The sequence below is a fragment of the Aotus nancymaae genome, unplaced genomic scaffold (assembly GCF_030222135.1).
Source record: "Aotus nancymaae isolate 86718 unplaced genomic scaffold, 86718_ANA_hifiasm-v0.15.2.pri h1tg000106l, whole genome shotgun sequence".
NCBI lineage: Eukaryota > Metazoa > Chordata > Mammalia > Primates > Aotidae > Aotus > Aotus nancymaae.
This window is the reverse complement of record NW_026988521.1, coordinates 4,924,832-4,943,827: the sequence shown is the minus strand read 5'-3', so window position 1 is coordinate 4,943,827 and position 18,996 is coordinate 4,924,832. Positions and strand designations below refer to the sequence as shown.

Here is an 18,996-nt window from a genome sequence, read left to right as displayed (position 1 = left end):
AGAAACTAGGGGCAAAAAGTACAAATTCATGTTTATGTGTAGTCAATAAATAATTATTGAATGAACGAATAAATTAATGGCAGGTGTACCAGACCCTGGTAGGTGAGAAAGTCAGTCGGAGGTAGTGCTTGTTCTCGGTGCGTTCACAAGGTGGAGTCAAGGAATTCACCTTGGACGGGCTCACGTTTCCCTCTCCTAGCCCCTATGCAGCCTGTTCTCAGACTTGATTCGTTCTGAGGGGCTCTTGGCTGCCTCACACCAACAGCAGTGGCCAGTGGAGACCGGCGATGGTCTCCTGACATGTTGGTTTGCGAAGAGCAGCGCTCGAGTCAAATCCTGGGAAGATCGGGAGAGCACCCGCTTTAATTTACTAAATTTATTAGCGGTGTCTCTATTCATCTCCGTGTCTGCAACATCCAGCACAGGACCTGGCCCATGGTAGGTGTTTAAAAATGCTTGCGGGAAAGATGAAATGACCAAGACTAGCGCAGTGCCGCCCGTCAGCTTCTCAACTAGTCGCTCTTTACATCTGATTCATGTCTTACAGCAGCCTGGCAGGTAGGTCTCCATCATTTTCCCATCCCACATCGGAGGCGCTGAAGCCCAGGCGTTTCCCGAGTCGCCCGGACCCACCGGGCCCTCGCTGCAGTGTGAAACCACAGCGGCAAAGTCTGCCCGCTGGACGCTGCGCCGGGGCGTCCCCAGGTGCGGCAGGTAGCGTTCCGTAAGTGGGGCCTGGCAGGAAGCGCGTCCTTCTGAACCCAGATCAGGCCCGGGGAGATTCTGGGAGCGACGCGGAGGGCGCGGTCGGGGCCCTAGGCGGTGGCTGAAGCCTTGGCTCGCTCTGCTGCAAGATGCGAATCCAGAGCCTCCAGCTCGGGAGGGACCTGACGTGCCGGACTGGTCCGGCTCAGAACCCGAGGCGCGGCGGACTGACGCTCAGCAAAGGCCTCTGGTGTCCCTGCAGCTGTGGGAGGAGACTGGGGACGCCCAGAGGAAGACGCTGACCCGGCGAGCACCTGAGCGCCCACCTGTGGCTCATCCCGGGGACACCCTCCTCACAACCTGGGCGGGGAATGGGGGGGCGGGGCTCCCGTCGCGGTCAGCCAATCAGCACCCTGGAGCTGCCGGCCGTCCCCTCCTGAGGAGACAGCACTTGCGCACTCGGGCCGCGGTGCTCCTCGGGCCCCGCCCCCGGGGCAGTGCTGACGCTCGCGCCGACGCGCCCGACGTCAGGCACGTTGACGCCGGCGCCGCGCAGCCGGGCCCGCTCCTCCTCCGCTCCGCCAGTGTCCGGCCGCGGGCCGGCCTTAGTGACTGGGGCGGCGGGCCCCGGGGCCGCGGCGTGGGGCGGGCAGGCTGACGCCGGCCGCGGGCTGCCTTCGTCGGCTCCCAAGCTCGCCCGGAGCGAGCAGCCGCCCGCAAGCCGCCGAAGAGCCTCCTCGTCCGCTCCCGCCGGCGAGCAAGGTAAGGGAGCGGGACACTGAGGCAGGCTCGGGGCCCAGGCGTCCCCGGCGGGTCCCGATCCCCGCGGCGGCCGCGCAGCCGATTGGATATCTTGGCGGGGAAGGGTGCGCTCCGGGGCGGGCGGGGGCGAGGCGGTAGGGGAGCTCCGGTGGGACCCCCGCGCCCCGAGGGACGGCTCTGGGGACTGCGCGACGCCCCTACCCGAGCCCTGCGCCCCGTGACCCTGGCGCTGGGGCGAGGGGCGGGGACCTGCGGCCGCTGAAAACCCCGGCCCGGGCGGGCTCCGTTGTCAACGGCCCTCACCCCCGGGGTCCTGGGCTCCCGCCGGATCTGATACAGGAGGGGAAGGAGTGCGGGCGCGAGCAGGCTGGAGCTTACCATCCCCATCAGGTGCGCCGTCTTGGGCATCCTCCTCTCGGGGGTCCACCGCACCCCGAATACTTCCCTAAAGGTTCAGAAGCGACTTCTCCTTCCCCTCCCGCCGTCTTTATATTCCAGACACTTAATAGCCTCTCATAATCTCACCTTTCACTTTCCCTTCTTTCCTAGCCGCCCCCGGCTGTATCGACCTGCTATATTTCCATTGTGGAATTTTTTTTTTTTCGGTTGTAAACTTACTTAAGTTAGGTTGACCGACCAACCGTTGCAGCCATTGAAAAACACTTCTACCAGCGTGTAACGAATTCAGTTCCTTTTAGTGCTCACCAAATCCAGCCCAAGAATTCAGGGAGCCATCGGTTCTTCCCGGGAGCTGACTGCACACATTCCTGCAAGATGCTTGATGGATTTTGTACTTGTCAGTTTTGCTGGCTGCATGCTCCTTCTGTGCTTTTCCTGAAAAATGATTGGGTGACATGTGTTTTGACTTTCTCTCCCCCACTGGGAAGTAGAAAAAATAGGTAACAGAAGCACACTTGTTTTCCACGAAAAAGTACAGCTTTGCTAACAGACTACCCCAGGGTTTGCCTTGTTTTGTTGTTGTTGTTAGGGTAGTCCTCTGAGATCCTGACCCCCCTCCCTGGATTTTTGTCTGTGTTGATGTCTTCATGTTGTGTATTTCTGCACTTAATATTTGCCCTGTGTGTGTGTTCCCAGCTTATTTACATACAAAGCATAACAGTTCTGAGAATAATGAGGCTGCCCATCTTTTTAGCTACAGATATTGTGGGAACCTGTATTCGCACTTAGTGACCGTAGCCTGGGGCCTTGATTTCCAGATGATGTGCGAGGTAATGCCGACCATCAGCGAAGCAGAAGGCCCCCCTGGAGGAAGCGGAAGCCACGGGTCTGGCTCCCCTTCACAGCCAGATGCGGATTCACATTTCGAACAGTTGATGGTCTCCATGCTAGAAGAAAGGGACCGTCTTCTTGACACACTGAGAGAGACTCAAGAAACGCTGGCATTAACCCAGGGGAAGTTACACGAGGTTGGTCATGAAAGAGATTCTTTGCAGAGACAGCTTAACACGGCACTTCCGCAGGTATGAGTACTTTTAACCTGGAACTCTATAGATGTTTTGTTAATGTTTCAGATGAGCATTTTCTATAACCATTTGTGAAATAATGGTTTCTGGTGTTTGTAAGTCAAATACAAAGTTCCTAGGGATTAAACCTCTTAGGAAGAACAAACTGTTGTACTCTAAAGTCCTGTGAAAAGACCTCATTATTTTCATTCCTATCTTTGGGAACTGCCTGGGTTCGGGAAGTTCTCCAGGGTTTTTGAAAAACGGCTCTGAAGCAGCAATTCTATGTGGTGCCTCTGTTCTGCTGTCCTAGCCTTTTCTTCCTAAACTCGTACTTCCCATGGATTGTGTCTCTCATGTATTTCCAATTTCCTAATGAAATTTCATGGACAAATAGGATTGATTTCACAGAAAAAAATATTTTGATAGCCCACCTTTTTCAGAACACCTAGGTTTTTGTAAGTCACATTTGTTTTAGGGGATAGAAGACTGGAGATTGAATCCTTAGCAACTTTTTCCTTGGCAGATGAGAATTTTAAAGCTTAGGCCGAATGTGGTGGCTCATGTCTGTAATCCCAGCACTTTGGGAGACCGAAGCAGGCGGATCACCTGAGATCAGGAGTTCAAGACCAGCCTGGCCAACATGGCAAAACCAAAAATACAAAAATTAGTGGAGCATGATGGTGCACACCTGTAGTCCCAGCTACTCTCAAGGCTGAGGCATGAGAATTACTTGAACCCAGGAGGAGGAGGTTGCAGTGAGCCAAGATCGCACCACTGCTCTCCAGCCTGGGCGACAGAGCTAGACCCTGTCTCACTGTCTCAAAAAAAAATTAAAAAAAAGGTTTTTAAAGCTTAGAACAACGGAAATTGTTTCTCTGAGTATATTACATTTGGACCAGTGTTTGAAAGACTTTGCTCATGGAGTTGAATGAGGATTTATTTAGTGGTAGGTAAACGGAGGAAGTATAAAAACTAGAAAAGTGTGAGGCGAGTGGCACGGAGCATAGTGGGAGAGAAGTGGGTTACTTAGGTGTTTCAGAGCCATCTAGGTGCCATTTTACTTATCATAGGTGCCTTTGTGGTGCATTCAGGTAGACCTATGTAATCATAGGTTTATACTTGCATGATGGTCTGCAGTGATAGATTAACAAATGAATAACTACTAGCCTTAATGTATTTCTTGGCTGTAGTCAGTTCTCCTGAAAGATTGATAAGCCAAATGTGGATTTCCTTTTTAGCAACAATAACTTGATGTTAGCACTATATGTTCCTTTTTGTTGGGTTAGAGAAATATTAAGATTTTTCTCATTTCAATTTTAGAGATTACCAAATTTATTTAGGTCAAATTTTATTACTACAAGTTGAAAATAATTAGCCTATTTATGTTTTACTGGGATTTTATTTTATTTGTAATTTAAGGTACATGTATTGAAGTGTATATCAAATACTAATGTGATGAATAAGGTGGGCTTGGGAAAGAATGGGCACACAGGACATGTCAGGGAAGTGACAGGAGTTTTGTACAGTTAGTCTCAGGCTGCGGAGGTTGTCACACACTGGTGACATGGTTGCTCAGTGTAGTAACCTGAATGTGCCTAGTTCTGCGGATAATACGATGATGCCAGCGGGGTCACCACCTGAGCACCTGATTCCACCCTTTCAAAAGTGGAAACTGTTAAGTAAACTTGTTTTGGACCCTTCCCTTTCCTGAGATCTGGTTCATCTTTAGCAGCCGGTGGTGTGACCAGATAACGAGTCCAGTAAGTGCATTTGTGCTCCTGGCACATTGTGGAGGCAAGTCAGAGTGTACTTAAAAATACGTGTAACTATAGCATACAGCAGAAAAGTTCATAGATCATGAGTATACATCTCAGCGGACTTTTCACAGAGTTAACACACTTGCGTAACCACCACCCAGATCAAGAAATGGAACATGACCAGGCTTCCTAGAAGTACCCTCCTAACTATTCCCAGTAATTGCCCTCCAAAGCTAACCAAGGTCTTGACCTTCCACCATTGATTACTTTTGCCTGTTCTTGGCTTTAAGTGAAGTAAAATAATATATATGTTTTGTTTATTCATTCTGTCATCAGCATCATGTTTGTGAGATTCAGCTATATTCTCTCTCTTTTTTTTTTTTTGAGACGGAGTTTCGCTCTTGTTACCCAGGCTGGAGTGCAATGGCGCGATCTCGGCTCACCGCAACCTCCGCCTCCTGGGTTCGGGCAATTCTCCTGCCTCAGCCTCCTGAGTAGCTGGGATTACAGGCACGCGCCACCATGCCCAGCTAATTTTTTGTATTAGTAGAGACGGGGTTTCACCATGTTGACCAGGATGGTCTCGATCTCTTGACCTCGTGATCCACCCGCCTCGGCCTCCCAAAGTGCTGGGATTACAGGCTTGAGCCACCGTGCCCGGCCTCTCTTTTTTTTTTTGAGACAGAGTTTCGCTCTTGTTACCCAGGCTGAAGTGCAATGGCGCGATCTCAGCTCACCGCAACCTCCGCCTCCTGGGTTCAGGCAATTCTCCTGCCTCAGCCTTCTGAGTAGCTGGGATTACAGGCACGCGCCACCATGCCCAGCTAATTTTTTGTATTTTTAGTAGAGTCAGGGTTTCACCATGTTGACCAGGATGGTCTTGATCTCTTGACCTCGTGATCCACCCGCCTTGGCCTCCCAAAGTGCTGAGATTATAGGCGTGAGCCACCGCGCCCGGCCTCCCTTTTTTTTTTTTTTTTTTTAAGACAAAATCCTGCTCTGTCGCCCAGGCTGGAGTGCAATGGCCCAGTCTTGGCTCACCGCAACCACTGCTTCCCGGGTTCAAGCAATTCTCCTGCCTCAGCCTCCTGAGTATCTGGGATTATAGGCATGCACCACAACACCTGGCTAATTTTTGTATTTTTAGTAGAGACGGGTTTCAACATCTTGGTCAGGCTGGTCTTGAACTCCTGACCTCATGATCCACCCACCTCGGCCTCCCTAAGTGCCGGGATTACAGGTGTGAGCCACCGCGCCCGGCCAAAGATTTAGTTGTATTCTCATACAGTTGTGCTCATTCTCACCTGCTCTCTGGTAATCCAGTGCACAAATAGACCAGAATGTATCCTTCCTATTGCTCACAAACATTTGGGATTGTTTCCAGTTTTTACAAATGCTCCCCTAATATTTGTTTTTTCCAGTGCACATATGTGTAAACTTCTTTTTTTTTTTTTTTTGAGATAGAGTCTCACTTTGTTGCCCCTGTTGGAGTGCAGTGGCATGATCTCTTGGCTCACTGTAGCCTCAACCTCCTGGGTTCAAGTGATTCTCCTGCTTCAGCCCCCCAAGTAACTGGGAATACAGGCACGCACCACCACCCTCTGCTGATTTTTGTATTTTTTGTAGAGGTGGGGTTTTACCATGTTGCCTAGGCTGGAGGATATGTATAAACTTACGTTGGGTTTCTAGAAAGGTGTGGGATGCAGAAATGATGGTGTGTGCATTTGCTCAGCCTCAGGAGATAATGCCAAAAGTGTTGGTTGTGACAGTTTGTATTACCCCAGCAATGCATGAGAAGTCAGCTGTTCATATGCTGTTCAGCACTTGGTATTGTCGAGTCTTTTAATTTTAGCTGTTGTGGTGGCTATTGAGTGGTAGGTGGCTCAGTATGCTCTGACTTTGCTGCTCCCCGATGGTCAGGAGCATGCAGAGGTAAAACATCTCTGTCAGGGTTCGCTGGCCACCAGGATGCCTTTTGTGAAAGGGTTATTTTTCGGCCATTTGTTGGTTGGGTTGTCTGTTTTGTTTCTTACTGATTTGCAGGAGTTTTTATATATTCTGAGTACATATGTGCGTGACAGATTGTTTTTAGACTCTTGTGTTGCCTTTTCATGCTCTCAGTGGTATCTTTTGATGCACAGAAGTTTTCAATATTTAATGTAGCCCAGTTGATCAATCTTTTCAGTAATGTTTAATGCCCTTTGTGTCCTATTTAAGAAATCGGCTAGGTCAAGTTCATTAAGATAACCTACATTGTCTCCTGAAAACTTTATTGTTTTATCTTCTATCTGAAATTAACTTTGTTTATGGTATGCAATGGGGTCAAAAGTTTCTCTCTCTCTCTTTTTTTTTTTAAAGTGGATATCTAGTTGACCCTGCATAATTTCTTAAAAAGATCATTCTTCCCCCAGTGTACTACATGCAGTGTCATCTCGGTCATCTTATATCAGTGACTGTAGGGTCTGTTCTTCTGCTCCATTGATCTTTTTGTCATCTTTGCACAAATAGCACAATGTCTAAGTTACCGTAGGTATAGTTCATCTTGAGATCTGGTAATTTAAATGCTCTACCTTTATTCTTTAAGATCTCCTTAGCTAAACTTGGCCTTTTGCATTTTCATATATTTTTAGAATCCACTTGGCAGTGTTTCCTACAAAAATGTACAACAGGGATTTTAATTGGGATTGGATTTAGTCTATAGGCTAGTGTGGGAGAAATGATACCTTTTTAATATTGATCTTCTAATCCATTGACACAAAATAGCCATCTTTTTAAATTTAGATCTTTAATTTGTCTTAATATTTTATAGCTTTCTGTTTGTAGGTCTTTTTTTTCCTTTTTTTTTTTTTGAGATGGAGTCCTGCTTTGTCACCCAGGCTGGAGTGCAGTGGCATGATCTTGGCTCACTGCAACCTCCACCTCCCGGGTTCAGGCGATTCTCCTGCCTCAGCCTCTCGAATACCTGGGATTCGAGGTGCTCCCTCCCCCAGCCTAGCTAATTTTGTATTTTTAGTGGAGATGATGTTTTCACCATGTTGGTCAGGCTGGTCTTGAACTTCTGACCTCAGATGATCAACCTGCCTCAGCCTCCCAAAGTGCTGGGATTCCAGGCATGAGCCACTGTGCTTGGCCTGTATGTAGGTCTTATACATCTTTTTTTTTTTTTTTTTTTTTTAAGGCAGGGTCTCACTGTTGCCCAGGCTGAAGTGCAGTGGCGTGATCTCAGCTCACTGCAACCTCCATCTCCTGGGTTTAGGTGATCCTCCTGCCTCAGCCTACTGACTAGCTGGGACTACAGGTGTGCATCACCACATCTGACTAATTTTTTTGGTATTTTTTGATAGAGACATCATGTTGCCCAATCTGGTCTTGAACTCCTAAACTCAAGCGATTTGCCTGCCCTGGCCTCCCAAAGTGCTAGAGGCTGGGCAAGGTGGCTTATACCTGTAATCCGAGCACTTTGGAAGGCTGAGGCGGGCAGATCACTTGAGATCAGGAGTTCAAGACCAGCCTGGCCAATATGGCAAAACCCATTTCTACTAAAAATACGCAAAAAAAAAAAAAAAAAAAAAAAATTAGCTGGGCATGGTGGTGAGCACCTGTAATCTCAGCTACTCAGAAAGTTGGAGGCAGGAGAATCGCTTGAACCTGGGAAGTGGAGGTTGCAGTGAGCTGAGATCATGCCTCTGCACTCCAGCCTGGACAACAGTGTGAGGCTCTGTCTTGAAAAAAAAGAAAGAAAATAAGTGATGCAAACTCCTCAACAATGTAACTCCAATGTCCTGGCTAACAGGGGAGAAGGGGAAATCTTGGAAGGCTCACAAATTTCCCAAGAAATTGGGGAAACAAAGTGCTGGGATTACAGGCATGAACCACCATGCGCGACCACATCTTTAATTAGGTTTATTCACACATATTTGATATTTTTAATGCCATTGTAAATTATATCTTTAAGGCTGGGCGTGGTGGCTGAAGCCTGTAATCCCAGCACTTTGGGAGGCCGAGGCAGGTGGATCACGAAGTCAGGAATTTGAGATTAGCCTGTCCAACATGATGAAACTCCATCTCTACTAAAAATACAAAAAATTAGCTGGGTGTAGTGGTGGGCATCTGTAATCCTACCTCAGGAGGCTGAGGCAGGAGGGCAGGAGAATTGCTTGAATCTGGGAGGCAGAGGTTGCAGTGAGCCAAGATCATTCCATTGCACTCCAGCCCAGGTGATAGAGTGCAACTCTGTCTCAAAAAAAAAAAAATTACTTCCTTAAAAAACTAGGTTATGGCTGGGCGTGGTGGTTCACGCCTGTAATCCCAGCACTTTGGGAGGCCAAGGTGGGTGGATCATGAGGTCAGGAGTTCAAGACCAGCCTGGCCAAGATGGTGAAACCACATCTTAAAAAAATAAAAAATAAATAAATAAAAAACCTAGGTTATGTCATTATTTATTACTAGTATGCAGAGAGGGAACTGACTTCATGGCTAGGCATGGTGGCTCATGCTTCTAATCCCAGCACTTAGGGAGGCAAAGGTGGGAGGATCAGTTGAGCCTGGGTGTTCAGGACTGCCCTGGGCAATGTGGTGAAACCCTGTCTCTACAAAACATTGTGACAGGTGCCTGAAGTCCTAGCTACTCAAGAGATTGAGGTGGGAGTATCACCTGAGCCCAGCAGGTTGAGGCTGCAGTGAGTGGTAATTGTACCACCACGCTCCAGCCTGGGCTACAGTGAGACCCTGTCTCAAAAAAAGGAAAAGGTTCTCACTTGGTTGCCCAGGTTAATCTCGAACTCCTGGTCTCAAGCATTCCTCTTACCTTGGTCTCCCAAAGTGCTAGGATTACCTTTGTGAACCACCACACCTGTACTGTAGATACTCTTTATCAAAATGAAAAAATTCTCCTCTTCTTAGTTTGCTAAGAGTCTTTTAAAAGCCATGAGCAGGTATTAAATTCCTTAACATGGGTTTTCTACATCTTTTGAGACAGTTGTGATTTTTCTGTTATTTGGGGATGTAACTGTTTTTATTTGTTTGTTTATTTTTGAGAAGGGGTCATGCTTTATTACCTAGGCTGGAATGCAGTGGCGCTATCATAGCTCTCTGCAGCCTTGAACTCCTGGGCTAAACTGATCTTCCCACCTCAGCCTGTCAAGTAGCTAAAATTATAGATGCATGCCACTGCGCCTTGCTTTTATTTTTTTATTGTTTATTGTTTGTAGCCTGAGGAAACAGTCTCAAGAGCTCCTGAGAAAGTGCACCCCCCTTTTTAAAAAACTTACAATTACAGAATAATCCCAACCTGATCTTGATGTAGTCTCCTTTTGCTTGGTTATATTTGGTAATATTTTGTTTAGGATTATTGCATTTATATTCATGAGAAAGACTGACTTGTAATTTTACTTTCTTTTGTTGCTCTTGTTGGGATTTGGTGTAAAGGTTATGCTGGTTTTGTAAAACAAGGTAGAATGTATTCTTTCTTTTTCTACTCTCTAGAAGAATTTCTGTGAAATTTGTGTTTTCGTCCTTAAATGTTTGAATTCTTTGGCAAAACCAGCTGATGTAGGATTTTCCTTGTGAGAAGGGAAAATTTTAGAATTAATTTTGCAGGTAGAGATAGGATTTTGAATATTTCTTCATGTGTCTATTTAGATGAAGCATTTTAACCCCCTAGAGATTTGTTGAGTCCACCCACACTTTCCAATTTGTAAGTTTAAAGTGGTTTATAATCCTTATCTGCAAGATCTGCAGTGATGTCCCTTTTAATAATTCTTGATATTGGTGATTCATATATTGTCTCTTAATCAGTCTTCCTGGGGGTTTGTCAATTTTGCAAGTTCTTTCAAAGAACCAACTTTCGGCTTTACTTTTTTTTCTTCTTAATATTTGTTTTCTATTTCATTAATTTCTACTTTTTTTTAACTTTGTTATTTGTTTACTATATTTTTCTTTTTCTTTTCTTTATTTTTATTTTTCTGCATAACATACTGTTATCTTAGTTTGCTTTATTTATTTATTTATTATAGACGGGGTTTCTCCATGTTGGTCAGGCTGGTCTTGAACTTCCGACCTCAGGTGATCTGCCCGCCTCGGCCTCCCAAAGTGCTGGGATTACAGGCGTGAGCTACCTTGCCTGGCCACTTGTTTGCAATGTTTTTCTAGTTTTTTTTTTTTTTGAGACAGTCTCACTATGTCCCCAGGCTGGAGTGCAGTGGTGTGATCTCAGCTCACTGCACCCTCAGCCTTCTGGGTTCAAGTGATCCTCCTGAGTAGCTGGAATTACAGGCACGCACCACCATGCCCAGCTAAGTTTTGTATTTTTAGTAGAGATGAGGTTTTTCTGTGTTGGCCAGGTTGGTCTCAAACTCCTGGCCTTAAGTGATCCACCCACCTCTGCCTCCCAAAGTGTTGGGATTACAGATGTGAGCCATTGCACCTGGCCTTTTCTAGTTTCTTGAGTAGATGCTTGTGTTAACTTTTTTTCTTTCTAATATATGTATTTAAGCCTGTACATTCCTCTCTAAGCACATGTTTAGCTGCATGTCACAAGTTTTGATATGTCAGATTTTCATTGTCTTTTATATAAAAATATGTTGTAATTTTCACTGTGGTATGTTTTGTTATTCATACCATTTTTAAAAGTGTATTTCTCAACTTCCCAGTGTTTGTGGGGGATTTTCTAGGTATCTTTTTATTGATTTCTAGTTTAATTCTATTAAGATCCCTAAATATATTCTGCATTATTTAAATCCTTTGAAATGTGTTGAGCTTTTCTAATAGCCCAGCATATACTCTGTTTTGTTAAATGTTTCCCAGGCACTTGAAAGTAATATATATCGATAGGAATGTAGTGTTCTATGTATATCAGTTATATCAATTGTGTTAATCATGTAATTCAGATTCTAGTAGCCACATGAACAGATATAGTATACATTAAAATTTAAGCCTGATTTATTACTTTTACTACTTCCTACACACTGCTGTTTCCTTAAATACCTGAACTGGATTTAACTCCCTCCTACCTTTTGTGTCATTGTTTTGTATATTTCAGTTTAATTTATTTTTTAAAATAGAGACAGCATCTTGCTGTATTGCCCCAGCTGGTCTCGAACTCCTGGCCTTGTGATCTGCCCGCCTCAGCCTCCCAAAGTGCTGGGATTACAGGTGTGAGCCACCATGCCTGACTTGCCTTCACTTTTGAAGAATGATTTTGCTGGCTGTAGAATTGTAGGTTCGTGGTCCTTTCCTTGCACCGTTTTGTAGCAGTGAATTCATGGTTTTTTTAGCATGCTTCCTTTTTCTTGACAAGTTAACTTTTGGTGTTATTGTTGTCCCATTTGAAGTAATTCTTTACTTTTTTTTCCCCTCTGGTTGCTTTTTTTATTTTTTGGAGAGGATATGACTGTTATTGAGTTTATCCACCAGAGTGGAAATAACGTCTGTGCAAAACCAAATGTTTGTTGCTATAACTCTCCATCACAATGAAAATCTGAACAGTTTTTTAAAACGGTCAACTCAATCAAAACCCACTACTTCAGAATCAATAGCTTCTTTGAAGCCGCAGTAACAAATATGGTTAAGACTTGAATGTAGAAATTTGGTTGGTTGAAAAGCCTAGTTAAAAACCCTTAAGCTACAATATCCATAATAAAGAATGGTAGATTTAAAAAATCTTATCTAGCTGGGTGTGGTAGTTCACGCCAGTGATCACAGCACTTTGGGACGCCCAGGCACAAGGATCGCTTGAGCCGAGGAGTTTTGAGACCAACCTGGGCAAAAACTTTAAACATGCTCAAATAGAATTACAGAAAGGCAGAATTATGTTTTTTCACAGAGGTATAGTTCACTGGAATCAGCAACACTGGACAGCTGTTAGAGTATTTGTGGTCCTGAGATAATTAGGAATCCAGGCATCCTTTAGAGTCTGCTGTTGTCCTTTCTTCCCAATTAGAGATTTGTGGACGTGTGGAATGACACCTTTACCAGCAGTTGTAGACTTGATGAGAGTCCAATTCTTTATCTTTCTGAGTAGCAAGTTGCAAGTGATAAGGGATAATATGCTTTACTGTGAAGTCTTTTGGTACATTTCCTGCCAGTTCAGGTACCTCTGTGGTGAGGTACTCCAGGATGGCTCTGCAGTTCACAGCAGCACTTACACCCACATGCCCAGGACGGATTGTCCTAGATTTCAGGTGTCAGTGAATATGGCCCACCAGGAACTGCAAATTGGCTCTCTGTGAATGGGAAGCTGCCTTTGTTGGCCTTTCTGGAGTCCTTCCCAGCCTTACTGCCAGCCATTTTCAATTCTGCTGAAGCTCAAACAGGCAAGGCAGAGGAAGGACTAATCAGAGACACAGCAAGATCCCACCAGCTACTCATTCCTTGCACTGGGATTTGAAGCTGCTGATAGTGGCTTTTAACATTTTCTTTGCCTTAGGCATTAGCAAAACTTGCTATTTGTTGTATTGGTGGCCTGGTTCCTAATCAGTTTTGGAAATTTTGTGTCTTCTCTCTATAAATATTCCTGTTTTCCACTCATCTTTACTCTGAGGGCCTCCATTTGTGTATACATTAGGCTTTTTTTTTGAGACACCACACCTCTGTATTTTCAGTGGAGATGGGGTTTTGCTGTGTTGCTCAGACCAATCTCGAACTCTTGGGCTTAAGCAGTCCACTCACCTCAGTCTCCTAAAGTGTTGAGATTATGGGCATGAGCCAGCATGCCTGGGCCATACGTATATTTAAGAGACAGGTGGCCAGGCACAGTGGCTCATGCCTGTAATATCAGCATTTTGAGAGGCCGAGGTGGGTGGATCATCTGAGGTCAGGAGTTTGAGACCAGCCTGGCCAACTTGGAGAAACCCTATTCCATCTCTACTAAAAATACAAAAATTAGCCAGGTGTGGTGGCACACACCTATAATCCTAGCTACTTGGGAGGCCGAGGCAGGAGACTTGCTTGAACCCGGGAGGCAGAGGTTGCATGCCGAGATTGTGCCATTGCACTCCAGCCTGGGCGACAAGAGCAAAACTCCATCTCAAAAAAAAAAAAAAAGACAGGCACTCTGTTGTTGCTGAGGCTGGAGTGCAGTGGCACACATGATCACTGTTCACTGCAACCTCAAACTCCAGGGCTCAAGCAATCCTTCTGCAACCTCAAACTCCAGGGCTCAAGCAATCCTTCTGCCTCAGCCTTCTGAGTAGCTGGGACTACAGGCATGTGCCACTATGCCCAACTAACTTTTAAATTTTTTGTAGAGGCAGGGTCTTGCTATTTTGCCCAGACTGGTCTTAAACTCCTGACCTCAAGCGGCGCTCCCACCTCGATATTTCAAAATGGGATTACAGGCGTGAGCTACTGTGCCCAAAATCTAATGTCTAGATTTTTTTTTTTACTGACCCATCTTCCACCTCACTCATCCTCTCTTCATTTGTGTCCAACCTGCTGTTTAGCCCATAAATTAAGTTCTTAATCTCAGTTATAATTTTCAGTCCTAGAATCCGCTTAATTCCTTTTACTATTCTAGTTCCCTAGTGAAACGTTTTCCTTTTGTCAAGTGTATTTTTGAGCAATTGACATTTGCATCTGATAACTCTATTATATGGGTCACCTCCGAATCTGTTTCTGTTTTTTGTTTTTCTCTTGGTTCATTTGTTGATATGCCCGTTTTTGTTTTTAATTGAGTCAGACATTATGTATGAAAAACTAGGAGCACTGAGTGATGCTGTTTTCTTTCAGAAAGTTTCCCTCTGTCATCTAACACATGCCCAGAGCAGAGACAGATGATTTCAGCCCCGTCAGGGCCTGGGTGACCAGAGGCTGGAATTCAGTAAGCCTCAGTTGAAGCTGCCTTCCTCCAACCCCCTGCTCCCAGTGTAACCATCTGGGGGTTCCATCTGAAGCCCTGGAGTGTTTCCCAGGCCCCTCTTTCTTGGCATGTCATGGAGCCCAAGTTCTGTCTCCCTAACACCATGAGACTACTGAAAGCCCAGCTTCTTGGCCAGGTTTGCAGAGTGTTGGGCTCATTTCCTGTGCCTCCCTTTTCTCTGGGATCTTGGCACCTTAAGTACTGGCTGACTGTCAGGCTTGTACTTCTTTTTGTCTTCCGAGCCCCTTGGGGCTTTCTAGAGCTCTTAAACCATTACTTTCTGCTGAGTTTTCTTCTTAGTTTATTGGTGCACTGCCCCCAAATCCTTCTGAAGTGTCAAATGCCTGGAGAGAGGGAGTGAGGGCTCCGAGTACTGGGCTCATGTCAGTGGGCTTCCCTTGTGTTTGGAATGCTGGTCCCTTCGGAGTTGTAGCTGCCTTGGCATCTCTTTGAGGCCTGCAAACAGACTTTAAAGTCATACTCACCTTTTCTAGTTCTTGGTGGGATGCCATGCTCCAGGCCACCATGCGTATAACTGAAAGTGGAGCCAGGGCGGGCATGCTCTCTCCGTCTGCAGCACACACACAGGCCGTAGACATTGGTTATCATTCCTGATAGGGAGCAGGCAGAACCCGCTAACCTTGCTTAGTCTACATTGTCCAGTTGCTTTCTTTTCTTTCCATTCCGCTTCTCATGACATTGTCCAGTTTCTAATCAGAATTCCTCATTTGCCCCTGTCCAGTCACTTAACCGCTTAAAGACAGTAGGGCAAGTGGCCCGCACAGTGGGAGACACAGCCCTTGGCCACCAGTTCCTGTCTTGGCCACTGTGTGGGCGGTTCCACCCTGCGCTAGTCTCTCCTCTTCCCCTTGCCCTGTGCCAGCCCAAGGGAGGGTTTGTGATGACATATCTGGCAGTGGCAAAGACGAAGGCTAGGGAGGTGGGAGAGGTTATGTGCATGGTGTTTAGTCTTATTTTTGAGATGGGGTCTTGCTGTGTTGCCCAAGCTGGTCACAAACTCCCAGGCTCAAGCAATCCTTCTGCCTCAGCTTCCTGAGTAGCTACGACTATAGGCGTGAGCCACAGTGCCCACCTATCTAGTGTTTATTCTATGAACTGATCATGTGTGTGTTTACTTTTTGAGTGCTTTTTTTTTTTTTTAAGAAAGTTGGCTCTTGTCGCCCAGACTGGAGTGCAGTGATACAATCTCAGCTCACTGCAACCTCTGCCTCCCAGGTTCAAGTGATTCTCCTGCCTCAGCCTTCTGAGTAGCTGGGACTATAGGCACACACCACCACGCCACACTTATTTTTGTATTTTCATAGAGACAGGTTTCACCATATTGGTAAGGCTGATCTCGAACTTCTGACCTGAGGTGATCCACCCACCTTGGCCTCCCAAAGTGCTGGGATTATAGGCATGAGCCATTGTGCCCAACAGAGTGCTTTTTTTAAAAAAAATTTTAAACAAGGGCCGGGCGCGGTGGCTCACGCCTGTAATCCCAGCACTTTGGGAGGCCAAGGTGGGTGGATCACGAGGTCAAGAGATCGAGACCATCCCAGTCAACATGGTGAAACCCCGTCTCTACTAAAAATACAAAAAATTAGCTGGGCATGGTGGCGCGTGCCTGTAATCCCAGCTACTCAGGAGGCTGAGGCAGGAGAATTGCCTGAACCCAGGAGGCGGAGGTTGCGGTGAGCCGAGATCGCGCCATTGCACTCCAGCCTGGGTAACAAGAGCAAAACTCCATCTCAAAAAAAAAAAAAAAAATTTAAACAAATATTGCTTAATTTCACTTTAAAGTTTCAGCTGCATTTTCAAATGCAGATTTTGTTTTAAACTTGAGTGCAGTGATTTTTACAGTCTTTTTGAAAGCACAAATGAGATTTTTAGAAGTCCTCTCACCTGAAGGACACTAATGTATGAAACCTGGAAAAGGGACTGTTGACCTTTAATTGCAGGTGAGGTCCCAAATTTTAGCACTCTCTCTCCTAGTCTGCTAATCTCTGAGGTAGCGGGTACAAAACTCAGAACACTCTAAGAAATGAGGTTTTCAAATCAAATAAAAACTTAGTGAAAAAGAAGTCTGCTTGTGTCAGGTGTGCTTATTGTCAGTGAGATGGGTGAGCTTCAGCTGGTTGCAGTCGAAGGTGTGCTGGATGGATTGGGAAGATGGGAGGTTGCCAGACAGCCTGTTAAGGAGGTGATTCCTGCAGTGTAGGCGTGAAGTGTTACAGCCCAAACTAGGATGCTGGAATACAAGGGTGGCGGGCAGTAGAAAAGAAAAACCTGGCAGAACTGTGCAGGACTCAAGGATGAGAGCTGAGTGACAGATGCCAGGGTAAAGCTTGGTGGGAGATGGGGGAGGGGTGCAAAGAGGAGACGCTGGTGTTCAGCAGTGTTGAGAGGTATTTGTGGCTGTCACAGCTAGGGGCAGGGATGCTCCAAAACATTCCGCAGTGGAGCCCCCTCAACAAAGAATTATCTGGCCCCAAGTGTTAGAAGTGTCCAGGTTTAGGTGTAAAGAATCAGAAGCTTTTCTCAAGTATTGCTGTTATGTTGGTGCAAAAGTACTTTTTGCATTACTCGTAATGGCAAAAACTGCTTTTTTTTTTTTTGCTTCAACCTAATAATGATGCAAAGGTGGCCACAACTGTAATTTGTGAAATGCTGCAAACAAGGTACTTTCTAAGCTCAACTTAGTGAACAAATTAGGAAAAATTGGAATTAGGTAAAACTAGCTAAATGACTCTTCCCCAAGGGTAAATACTAATGACTGCCCCTTCAGATGGTGCCCCCACCATGTGCTTTACTGACGGCTTTTTTAGTGGTCGGTGGCAAAACACCTCTTAAAATACCATGCTTGTTTTCATTGTCTTTAGTTTATGAAATAATTGAATATATCCTTTCAGAATAATATTTGGCCATTTACATCTCTCTTTTGCACACACTGAATTTGCCATCCTGTCTTCCTGTTTCTACACCTTCCATCGTCGGCAAGGAGACAGAGTCCTCCCTCCTGTTTTGTTGAGCCCTGTGTGAATGTTGCCATTCTAGGCTCCTATAGACAGTGGTAGAGACAGACAGCATCTCTGCCTGCAGAGGACTTTCACAGTCACCCATGCCCAAAGCAGGTGCAGGTTGTGTGACACGTTCAGAGAGAATGAAATGATTAAGGAGAAATGACCTTGGTTGAGTGGGGTGGGCTGCCAAGCACACTGTGGTCCAGGAAGGTGAGACTTTGGAGAGGATTTGCTTTGGAGCTGAGAGATAAGACTGAGAGGATCCAGGTATGAGAGCTTTCTCAGCAGTGGGGCTACTTCAGCAAAGGCCAGAGCAAGGGAGAGCTTAGCACTAGCTAAGTCAAAGCTGGGGACCGTGGCCATGGTTACTGGGCCTGGAGGGAAGGGAAGAGTGAACAAGCTAGGGTTGGCTAGGTAGGTTGGGATGGGATCAGACAGAGGCAAAGACTTGCTTGTTTTCGTTTTGTTTAATTATCTTAGGGCCTCAGTACTTTGTGTGCTTCGTGGCCTCAGGGGAGGGAATGACGTGATTTGGCTGCATTTTATTTGTTTTTATTTATATATGTATTTATTTAAGATGGAGTCTTCCTCTGTTGCTGAGTCTGTAGTGCAGCGGCACGATCTCGGCTCACTGCAGCCTCCACCTTCTGGGTTCAAGCAATTCTGCTTTAGCCTCCCGAGTAACGAGGGATTACAGGTGCCCACCACCATGCCTGGCTAACTTTTAGTAGAGACAGGGTGTTTCACCATGTTGCCCAGCCTGATCTTGAACTCCTGACCTCAGGTGATCCTCCCGCCTCAGCCTCCCAAAGTGCTGGGATTACAGGAGTGAGCCATTGCGCCCAGCTTCTGACTGAGTTTTTAAAAGAGCATGCTATGTGGATAACGAGCTGGGGATGGTGGGAGGAATGGACCCAGAATAGAAACCACTGGTTAGAGTAGAGGCACTTTAACTGCATGGGTTTCGGCTATAAAGTTAGTGCTGTGGGCCAAAGTTAAAAACCCTTCACATCACCCATCCCATAAAGCACAGAATAATGTATACTTTTTAATTATCATACATGTAAATACATACTGTTTTAATGGAATATAAATAATGTTTATATATAATGTATACATTAATGTATTCAGGTATTTTGAGTGTCTGTTATGTGTCAGACACTGTTCTAGGTGCTGAATATTCCATACGTAAAAAGGATTATTCAGCTACATTTTTTTTAGTTGTATAAAGAGGGATGGAAAAAACCAAACTTACATAGTTGGGTTTGAGCAAGTTAAATGCATGGATGATGTAATGTAGGAGCACTTTCTGCTTTTCGTCTGTGTTTGTGTAGGTGGAACTTAGGGAGGTAGTTTTCCTTGGGAGTTTCAGCTGCCCACTGTACTCCTTCACTCTCAACAGCTGTGCCTCATAGATGCCCTGCCTG

At 45.7% G+C, this 18,996-nt stretch overlaps 1 protein-coding gene and 1 pseudogene across 16 annotated transcripts in view; one reads left to right on the top strand and one right to left on the bottom strand.

The window, feature by feature from the left end:
• Nucleotides 1-1,243: 1,243 nt before the first annotated feature.
• The window catches only part of PPFIA1 (PTPRF interacting protein alpha 1), a 119,720-nt gene continuing 101,967 nt past the window's right edge, over nt 1,244-18,996 (top strand). For 3 of the 16 annotated variants that reach the window (XM_012452992.2, XM_064370308.1, XM_012452990.2), the window contains exon 1: nt 2,270-2,948. In XM_012452992.2, the coding sequence (XP_012308415.1) occupies nt 2,514-2,948 (435 nt within the window). In that variant the 5' untranslated portion in view covers nt 2,270-2,513. Of the gene's footprint in view, nt 1,468-2,267; nt 2,949-18,996 lie in introns of those variants that run through there. The other 13 variants (XM_012453001.3, XM_064370310.1, XM_012452991.2 and 10 more) reach the window with 10 other exon arrangements.
• On the bottom strand, nt 12,531-12,976 carry LOC135272102 (histone H2A.Z-like; annotated as a pseudogene).